The sequence below is a fragment of the Leuciscus leuciscus genome (genome assembly GCF_965113295.1).
Source record: "Leuciscus leuciscus genome assembly, chromosome: 1".
Classification (NCBI taxonomy): domain Eukaryota; kingdom Metazoa; phylum Chordata; class Actinopteri; order Cypriniformes; family Leuciscidae; genus Leuciscus; species Leuciscus leuciscus.
The window spans coordinates 55,402,696-55,413,401 of record NC_138725.1 but is presented as its reverse complement, the minus strand read 5'-3'; the positions used below and the strand labels follow the sequence as shown (position 1 = coordinate 55,413,401).

Sequence of the window (10,706 nt, the reverse complement as noted above, 5' to 3'; positions counted from 1 at the left end):
TGTTCTGTATTGTGAAAACAAGGAAGTTCTGAAATCAACCTCTAGAGGTCAGATTTCCTTAATGGAGGTCCAGGTTCATGCACAGCAGTGCTCATAATGTTACACTTCCTTGCAGAATTTTTTTGTAACCATTTTAAAATTGCATTTTGTTTTTTATGGTACTTTTTAGTACGGCCATGTGGAAGCTAAACAAGTATTTACGTAGCCTAATCTATCCATCCATCAATACGTCTATGTACTGTATGTAAACGTTACCTTGTTGGGGTTACCAGGGGTGCAAAAATGGACTATGCAAAATACATACTTCCTTTTTGCCAACAAGGCTGCTGATTACCAGATAATCAGATCAACTGTTGAGCAGTCAGTCATAACTAGTTAGCCTATAAATAACTAGTTGGCCTATAGTGTTAACATTGGTGGAATTTTTGGTGGCTTGCCAAACTATCGGTTTTATAATAAATGTCAAATATATAGGCTATAAAAAAATAAAAAGTAAAAAAAAAAGTTTTAAAAAAGTGTTATGATTAGTGAAAATGCTTCCCACAAGAACACATTCTTCATTCCATGTCACAGTAGCAATTTCCGATAATTCACCCTTGGCGTTATGTAGCCATGTGATACTGTTGTGTAGTGTATTGTAGTGTATATGCTTGATGTTGCTGCAAACATAAATTATATAATATAACTACATTCATCTAATTTTAGTTATAAAAAAAACTCTAGAGCATGCTGAATATAACCTTATGTGCTTGATTTGACCCTTTTCCAATTTCTGCCGTTGGTCACAGGGCTGTGATAACAGCGCCATCCAGTGTTGTGTTTTCTAGTTGCAGTCGCCAGAATGAAACTCCCCTGTGCAAAGACATGACGTCATGGACAGCGTCACTCAAACACAAACTGTAGCCATACAGCAGGGACACAGCAAACGTTTTTTATTGTTGGTATAGTGACCTTCCCTTCAGCCAAACCACCTGAGACCAGTTCATATCAGTTTCATCGGCTCACTCGTAATCGAATGAAGAACAATGTCCTGCAGTGTCATTCAAACGGCTGAACAAAATTATCATTTTATTACATTTTTTTTATTACACTTCCATGTAAATCTTCTTGAGCTGTTAACCTCTGAGACAGAGGTCAACATGAACATTACATTGTCCTGTCAAATTACACAATAATTTAAGCGAATATGTCGCTTTTATGTGTATTTTGTCTGCATTTTCAGCGTTCATATTAATTAATGAAGTTCTATCATTATTTGACTGTTTAACTCCTCAAAGTTGCACCATAATAAAATAGATGACACTTTCTATAAAAAGGTGCAAAATCGCTTCTTATTCCAACAAATAAACAGTGAAGAATCTGTTGTTGTTGTTGTTGTTGTTTTTTTTCTATTTATTTTCTGAGGGTTGGGGTTTTGTGCAAATGCAGTTTATAAAGTTATAAAGTTTACAAATGCAAATGTTTAAGCTTTCATTCAGTAGCAATTTGTGTACAAATGGAATGGGGTTGATATTAAGATATTATTTTCAAAAATGTCCATGTTGAGGAGTTAAAAGAAACTTTTTAAAATAAAGAATCAGACAGATATTTTATTCTTATAATTAAAATCATTTAAAATAGTAAAATATGACAACGAAACATTTAGCTGAACTTTAGCTTTTGCTGAAGTTCATTTAATAATGTATTTTTGTTTAGTGCATATTTTCATATTGTTCACAAAAATTCGTTTCAGACTGATATGTTGACTTATTGTCTGTGTTAGAATATAAATGACCACAAGAGGGCAGTTGAGCATCAGTTACTGAAGCACTTCACAACAAACACAGCCCATGCCAATGACAAAACTCACAAGAATCACAGTGATTTGAAATATTTTCCATCTATGTGTTATAGATAGGTTTACATCAAATAAAGGTTTAGATTGTCAGGAAGGTTTTGCAATCACTCGTGCCTCTGGCGTTCACCTGACCAGTTTAGCAAAACTCACAAATATGCATTACATACATGTGCAAATTCTAGTGCTATGACAATAGATATTTAAAGATCAATATAATTACTGAACAAACAAGAATCACTGTTTTAATCATTAAAGTTGCTGTTATCAGGCTCATTTGGGTGTGACACATTCTGTTTTCGTTAAACAAAACATACACACTTGATGTGAATATACAAATGTAACTTTAATAACTTAGCCTATAACTTTTGCAAGTTAAAAAAAAATGGCAACTGTGGTTTCATTATGATGTTCTGGATAATCTAGATATTTTACTTTCCAACTTGACTTTTACAAAATGTTAGCTTTACTTTCTGACCTTTAAATAAATGAAATGCCTTACATGTCAATTCAATCAATGATACACTTTTTTAGAGCAATCAACGCTAGATGCTTGTCAAATTAATCATGAAATCAATAACCAAATAGACAATACTCATATTACAGAAACAAAAAGCAAATTCTCTGAAACATTTGCAACTAAATATGTCTGCATAAAGCAGTTTGATTGGGGTTTGACAACATACACTCCACATCATGATTCCCCACCACCAGCGTTTTCTGAAATGCCAAACACTCATTAATCTAGAAGTGTCAACATGAGGGTCATATCAACTAATTGATCATTCTACATAAAGCATCTTATATCAAGAAATAAAGACAAGGGGAAAAGACGATGCATACTGTTAGATGAAGGGTGATATATGAGAGAAAAGGAGCACACACTCTAATCGCCCAGGGACTCATATTGACATATATTTCTACTTCTAAGAGGGTCAGTATCCAGCTTGACTTCTATACATCAGTACAAAGTGGGACCGTACACGTGCAGCTCTCCAAATCCTCTGGCCTGGATTTGAAAAGCACTTAAAGGACACTTCAATTTCAAGACGACACAGTTTTTCTCTACTTCAGTATACCTCTCCTGAGACAGCCATTCTTATAGCACAAAGACTCACCTAACCCCTAACCCAAATCACAACAGCCTTGAAATGTAAAATGTCAACAATTGCATCCTTTTATCATAAGCCTCGCTTCCCTTGCATTTCTTTTGATGTCTATATGGTTCCTAAAAAATAAAAAATAAACAGGTCTGGCTGAATGCATTTGTGCAAAATCATTATTGCAACTATCTCAAGTTCACACAAACATTTAGATCAGCAGCAGTTTCAATTACAACCAATAATGTTGCACATTTCTAAAATGATCACAACAGAACTGCCATTCAGTGAGTGCAAAGAAAAACTGAAAATATACTGATGGGAAATGAGATGATGCAGACATTATTATCTGAAAGAAACAAAAAACATTAGCTTGGCACTACTAAGCGCAACTAGGAGGTACTGTGAAGTAAAAATAGCCTATTAGATGTAATCCTGTAGTTAATATGTTTCCAAAAAACTGGATACTTACAGCATCATACAACTCAAAACATGATGCGGTCACTTGACTGATGAGATTCATTTTGTGGTAAGCGCAAAAAGAAAGGAGTCAACATGCATGGAGCGTTATGGACTAGCCTCCACAGTATGAATATGCAAGTGTACTGCGCTCCTTGTTTCCTTTTGAGGGAACGCAAATGTTGAGGATTAAGTGGCTTTTATTTCAAGCAGCACAAAGCATACAGAACAAGAACTGAGCTCAGAGCATTCTGTTGCGTTTATGGGTTGGGGAGTCTGTGATGACGTCGGCGCACTGGACCGAGGTCCGCTTCCTGGTGCCCGCGCTGCCAAGGTGGAGGGCCATCTCCTCCGATATGAAAGTGTTCAAGTCCACATCGTGCAGTCCATTCCGTCTGCGCCCTGCATTTGAGCTGCCGCTGACGTGAGTCGGAGAGCCGGGAGTGCTTGAGCGGACACTGATGCCGGCCATTGCTCCACTTAGACCTGGAAAAGAAAGATGAGATTTAATTCATCATCATCATCATCATCATATGCACCTTTTCCACATGTCAATGCCACATTTGCTACCCATAATAATGATACATTTTAAGTATTGCTGTGGCTGTTATTTTACAAATCCTCCAAATAAGAGATAACAACTAGAGGTAATGTGAAGGCAACTTCATGTTTCTAGTCTGTTACTGTGATGCAATGTTTGTAGAGGTGTGACACGCTGTGCTTGAAAATAAACCTTAAGGTCCTTTCAACCAGATATCTTACTCTAAAAATACTATGGAATGTACAGTCATGCAAACCTTGTACTTGAACCATGTGAGGGTCAATGGAGAAAATGATCTTTTAAATGTCTGACAGCCTACACAAAGATTTCTCAACTTGACAAAAACATGAATGTAAATATATAAATATATATAAAATTATTTCATTGATGAATAAAAAAAAACATTTTTATTCATGTTTTCTAAAAAGAACAGCATTTATACAAAATAGAAATATTTTCTAACAATATATTTCTACTATCACTTTTGATCAATTTAACAAATCCTTGCTGAATAAAACTATTAATTTCTTTCAAAAAAGAAAAACAATTACTGACCCCAAACTTTTGAATGGTAGTGTATATTGTTACAAAAGATTCCTATTTTAAATCAATTCTGTTCTTTTTAAACTTTGTACTCAAAGAATCCTCAAAAAGTATCACAGGTTATATAACAAATATTAAGCAGTACAACTGTTTTCAACATTGATAATAAATCATCATATTATAATGATTTCTGTAGGATCATGTGACACTGAAGACTGAAATAATGGCTGATGAAAATTCAGCTTTGCATCTCAAAAATAAATTATATTTTAAAGTGTATTAAAAAAGAAAACCATTATTTTAAATTGTAATAATATTTAACAATATTACTGTTTTTCTGTACTTTTGATCAAATAAATGCAGGCTTGATGAGCATAAGAGACTTCTTTCAGAAAAACTGAAAATAGTAATGCTTCCGAACTTTTGACCATATATATAAGTGGGGAGGAGAAAAAGATATCAATAACCACCATTATGTATTCTACAAAGTGCAGTCACTAAATGTTGAGACATGTCATATATGGTAATCATGTTCAGTTAGCTCTATCTTAACTGTAATCGGGCAGTAATATTTACCATGTAGTGCTATGGCCTCACAGAAGGGCTGTAAATCACTCTCTACAGATGATACGGAGTCCGATGAAGGTGGTCGGTTAGGAGAATGGACAGTCAGTTTGGGGGCAGCTCTAGAAGTCCTTGGTGGTGGCGCTTTACCACAAAGGAAACTTATCAAATCTTCCCTTCGTATAGTTCTCCTTCGCTTTTTGACCCATGCCAAAACATCTTTATTACGTCGCTGATGACCAATCTGGATTCCTAAGTCAAAGCTTCTCTTATGTGCATCAACACTCTCTGTTGAACAGATTACATTCATTTAATTATTTATGCAATTTATACAACAAACAACAGTGTGGGGCACTAGATATGTGCAAACTCAAATCTTTAATACCTTTGTAAAGATTAGTCACTGCTGTTGCAGCGTTCTGAAACGGAGACCACAATGACAGTCCTTGCTGATGACAGACTCGATCTGCAAGACAGGAATAAATCAGGGGTGCTCATGTGACCTTAAAGACAACAGAGATTACTCAAATAAATTAGGTCCAGAAAAGTATTCAGACAGGATTTCTATTGTTAACCTTTACACTATAAGCCTGGGAAAATGATGGTTTTCTAAATTCAGCTGGTTTTGCAATGGATTAAACCATGTCCATGCTATTTTTAAAGAGACAATAAAAGGGTAAGTTCACCCAAAATTTTTAATTATCCCATAATGTACTCGCCCTCAAGCCATTCTAGGTGTATTTGACTTTCTTCTTTCAGCCAAACACGGTCACAGTTATATTAAAAACGATCCTGGCTCTTCCCAGCTTTATAATGGGAGTGAATGGTACCTTGTTTTTTGAAGCCCAAAAAAGCGCGGCTCCATACGGCTCCAGGGGGTTAATAAAGGCCTTCTGAAGCTAAACGTTTTTCTAAGAAAAATATCCATATTTGTAACTTTATAAACTATAATCACTGGGTTCCAGTAACGGCCCTACGAGAGCCTAGTTGCGGCGGAAGAGTGACCTCTGACCCGACGCATGGCGTAGGCATAGCGTAAGCTTAGGTGAGCGTAGACACCTCTCGCCGGTTCAAACAAATTGGGCTGGGCAACAAACTCAAGATTCTCCGACATTTCTCTTTAAAAATTCTCATTTTAGACCTCAAATTTTTGTGACCGGTGTTTTTTTTTGTTCTATACCCTGCGCTTCAGCGTTCGTCAATACGTCAGGTCAGAGATCACTCTTTGGCCGGAACTAAACACACGTACGGACGCCAGTGATTCTAGTTTATAAAGTTATAAATATGGATATTTTTCTTACAAAAATGCATCGCTTCTCTTCAGAAGGCCTTTATTAACCCCCTGGAGCCGTGTGGACCACTTATATGATGGATACGCTTTTTGGGATTCAAAAACCCAGGTTCTATTCACTCCCATTATAAAGCTGGGAAGAGCCAGGATCATTTTTAAGATAACTCCTATTGTGTTTGGCTGAAAGAAGAAACTCATATACACCTAGAATGGCTTGAGGGCGAGTAAATTATGGGATAATTTTCATTTTTGGGTGAACTAACCCTTTAAGTGCCTAACCATAACAATTGCTAATTTATTGCTAAAATAAAATACACGTTCCATTTTATACATTTCTACAAGCAAAAGCTGCAATTAAAAGGATACTTTACATAAATAAAAGAATATTAGGGATTGACAGTCTAGGTCACCATTCACTCCCACTGTATGGAAAAGGATGCAATAAAAATGAATGGTGACTGGGGTACCTAACATTCTGTCTAAAACATCTGCTTTTGTGCTCAAAAGAAATTCATACAGTTTTTTAAAAACCTGAGAGTTAGTAAATAACGAAAGAATAATCATTAAAGATTAAAGACCATATTGGTTTTTTTTCTAGAGGGGAAGGGAAAAATTCTAACTTTTTTTTTTTTTTACAAATAATAAAAGTATTGTTTATGAGCTGATCAAAATATTACATATATAGCATATATATATATACATATATACACAAGCAAGGATGCACTTATCAGTTCAGCAGATTATGAAAGAACGATGGAAGCGAATGCTGAACGTTCCTGTAAATACCTAACGTTTCTTTTTGTGTTTCACATGAAAAAAAAAAAGAACTTCATAGAGGTCCGGAACAACATAACAGCTAGTAAATAATACGAGTTTTCATTTTAGGGTGAACTAAATATCCCTTTAAGAGCGAGTTCAGATACTCCTCGTGGTGTAATCCAGACAATGGCTGTGTGTCAAACCCTAGTGAGCACCAACCTGGAGAGGATATAATGGCAACATAAGTGTGTTCTAACGTGCCTATGTTGCACAAAGGTAGCCAGTTGAGTGCACTAGGTTTTGAAACACAGCCACAAAAGGACACAAGCTAGCTCACTAACCGGCAGGGCTTTGCCAAAATGTGTGATTTTTTAAGACTATAAAACGTTAATGTGTTAAGCATGAAAATCAGTTACTCTTATACACATAGTTTAGCCGAAAGTAACAAAAATCTCATATTAAAGGGCGAAATAGCCGGCTTTCAGGCTAGCCGGTTAGCAATAGCAAGGCCAATATAATAACAACGAACAAACTGTCAAACACAGCCAGACCGGCGCGGCTAAAGCTAATTATCATCCACACGCTCAAAAATAAGCATAAAACGCTGCTTTTGATGCTGTTAGAGGCCAACTGATACCGGTAAGTTATGTGTTTTTTGATCGAAAGGTGTGGTTCGGTCGAAAAACAGCAAGTTTACGAGATTTTTCTAGACGTGAAAGGTTTTTAGTCGAGCTGCTGGACGTCTGTGGGCCGCTGATAGGGTATCTTTCTCTGCCCACAGACCTTTATAAAGTTGCGCCACCGCCGTAGCGGAATTCTGGAAGAGATGCCAGAGTTTTTCCTGGTTCTGGTCCACCGCCTCCTCATTCGGCTCTTCCCTTTCGGCCTCTGCCAGGCATTGGCGCTCCCATTTGGAGAACCAGTGTTCGGGTCCGTGTTCGTGGATCTCCGCTTCGCTCTCCTCCTTCTTCTCCTCCATGATGAATACTGAGAAACTTCGGTGAACTTCTGTTCGTTTTTTTTTTGTAATTTCTTGCTCTTGTGGGTTAATTCTAGTTCTTGAAATCACGCAACACCCGATCAGTGTCGGTTAATATCCTTATTTCTGGATTTACGGGCCTGAATTAAAACGAAATGAAGTGAAATGTTTTGTCTTTTGTGACGCCGAAATGTAATTACCCAGGACAGTAGCTGCCGACCCCCGGTTAGAGGATCGCTTTTGCCCTGCGCAGTTCCTCGCTGTGGGCGGATCATATTTAAAACACGCCCACTTGTCTTGCGCATGCCCTTCTCAAACGCCGTTGCTCTGATCATAGAAAAAAACATGAGAACCAATGGGTGGAGGCAGCTTAACATCCAGCTCCCCCTCTGGATATAATGGGTGGAGCTTGAAGGTCCAGCCACACCCTAAACCCTAAATCGAATTAGGTTGAGCTCCACCTATTAGGTTTAGAGAGGGGGAGCTGGACGTCATTTGATTCTGCAGCGCCAGCGAGCACCACTTAAAAGTATCACTGAACCAAACTGAAGAGTATCGCCTAATATATGCCTACTTTATGTCGTGCTACATGCTAACATTAAAACTTTAAACTCGTATAGTTACGTTTATTAATACTTTTAGATACTCTGAAAGATATTAATGTTAGCAGTCTGTAAAGTAGGCCTAATTTATGTGATTAATGTCAAATAATTTATTTGACCCACATATGGATTCTTGTAGGTAAAGTTAACAGTGCGGGTTTAGCTGAAAACTTAAATTCTGCTCAGATATGCTTGCTGGGTGTGAGGATTTTGCTCAAACAATGATTTTAGAAATAATGCTTTGATTACATTTCTGAGCTAGTGGGTGTCATTGTAAGTATTGGCTAAACCACTTTGAAAGTTTGGAGATGGAAAGCTCTCAGTGTAAAAAGCCAGTTAAAATCAATTGTAAGTGCCAAATCTATTCAAAATCTATCAAATGAAAATCTATTCAAAATATGGCTACTTTATTTGAATAGCATTCCTGGCGCTAGCAACACTGAGGTTATGGATTTGATTCCCACGAAACACACAATTATAAAATGTACACCTTGAATGCAATATAAGTTGCTTTGGATAAGCCAAATGCATAAATGTAAATTAAAACCAGTCATTGTTCTTCTCTTTGTACACTATGTAAATTGTTTTTATGGCTGTTAAATTACAGTAGCCTACTTTGCATTACAATGTCCACATAAATAGGATGAAAGTTGAAGTAAAATGGACTATTAACTATTAAAGGAAATCCCATCCTATTTAGTATATAAACTTGGAAAATATTTTAAAGGATTGTACAAATTCCTGTAAACAACTCACTAGCCTATTGCATTCTAACCCATAGTTTACAAATGTTGTTCAATGTAATATTAAACAATACAATGTGGAGACAGCTGTCAAGTTCAATTCAGCTACTCCACACATTTCCACTCTTTTGTTTGTGTTTATGTTGAGCTGATAAGTTCATATATGTATAGTTGTTGTTTTTTATTTTATAAAAAAGACTGTAGTAATTAATGTGTTCACACAGATGCAACATCTGTCAATTCTGTAATCAATTTGCACTGATGTGGAAAATATATTAAATTAATGCAAGGACACTGAAGGGCTCCAGGGAACAATTGAAATAATGCACAGTCACCCCAATTACTATGAGCTTTTATTGTGAAATCAAGTAATTATTTTCTCTTGTAAACAAAAGGAGCTTCACTGTGCATAAGTTAATCGAAGAATCACGACGAGACTGTGACTTGAGACTTGAATTGGTTTTGTCTAAAATTATTTGGCTGAGAATAAAAGTATTTGAAACAGAACACAAACACCTTGATCATGTTCATTTATTAACCATATGACAGTCATTACAGAATACAGAGCGTTTATTTTTTGTTGAATATCCGATTAGTTGCTGAGAAGAGTTTAATTCTGTGACGTTTTCAAAACATGAATGATTATGCAGCAGGACCCATGCAGCTGCTTGTCCTCCTTGCCAATATTTTTGCGCAATCCACCTCACAAACCCCCCTCACACACAACTCCCACATTGACTTTTTGTTGACTAATGTTGTAGACCCTTCTCAGTCAGCAAGAAATGGACTGAACATATCAACACCATGGTCATGCCAGAGAAATCAAATTGATCACCCTATATGGCCAACACTATCAGACACAATAATAATGTATTTATTTAAATATTTATTAGAATAATACAACACATCAAAAAATTTGTTGTGGTTTCCAAATAATTTTAAGGACTACTTAATAAATGCACAAAACAATAAATCTTTACTGTGTTGACAGTGTATTTTGCATAAAATAAATGGATCTCAATCTATTTATTTACAATTACTTAAAATGAATAAAAACAAACTCATATTTTATAAACTGCAGTAGGTAAGGTGGTAATAAAAACAAAATGCAATGTATTTGATTACCTTTTTTTATTTTTATTTTTTATAGGGCTATATTTAGGCTATAAAATATATATAGTAGCCTATGTTGTTTTTTCATATGTTTAATACAGACCTATATATTTTTTTTTTTATCTATAGGCTATTATTGTGTAATTGTCTGAGGACAAGTGTTTTTTGACAAGTGATA

General features: G+C 36.0%; 1 protein-coding gene across 1 annotated transcript; it reads right to left on the bottom strand.

Moving 5' to 3' along the window:
• Positions 1 to 1,640: 1,640 nt before the first annotated feature.
• On the bottom strand, positions 1,641 to 8,326 carry hapstr1a (HUWE1 associated protein modifying stress responses a). The gene is made up of 4 exons (XM_082177229.1): positions 7,875 to 8,326; positions 5,427 to 5,507; positions 5,054 to 5,329; positions 1,641 to 3,879 (listed from the first exon to the last, which is right to left on the bottom strand). Exons 1-4 carry the CDS (start codon positions 8,068 to 8,070, stop codon positions 3,635 to 3,637), a joined length of 798 nt encoding a protein of 265 aa, XP_082033355.1. The 5' UTR covers positions 8,071 to 8,326; the 3' UTR covers positions 1,641 to 3,634.
• Positions 8,327 to 10,706: the final 2,380 nt, after the last annotated feature.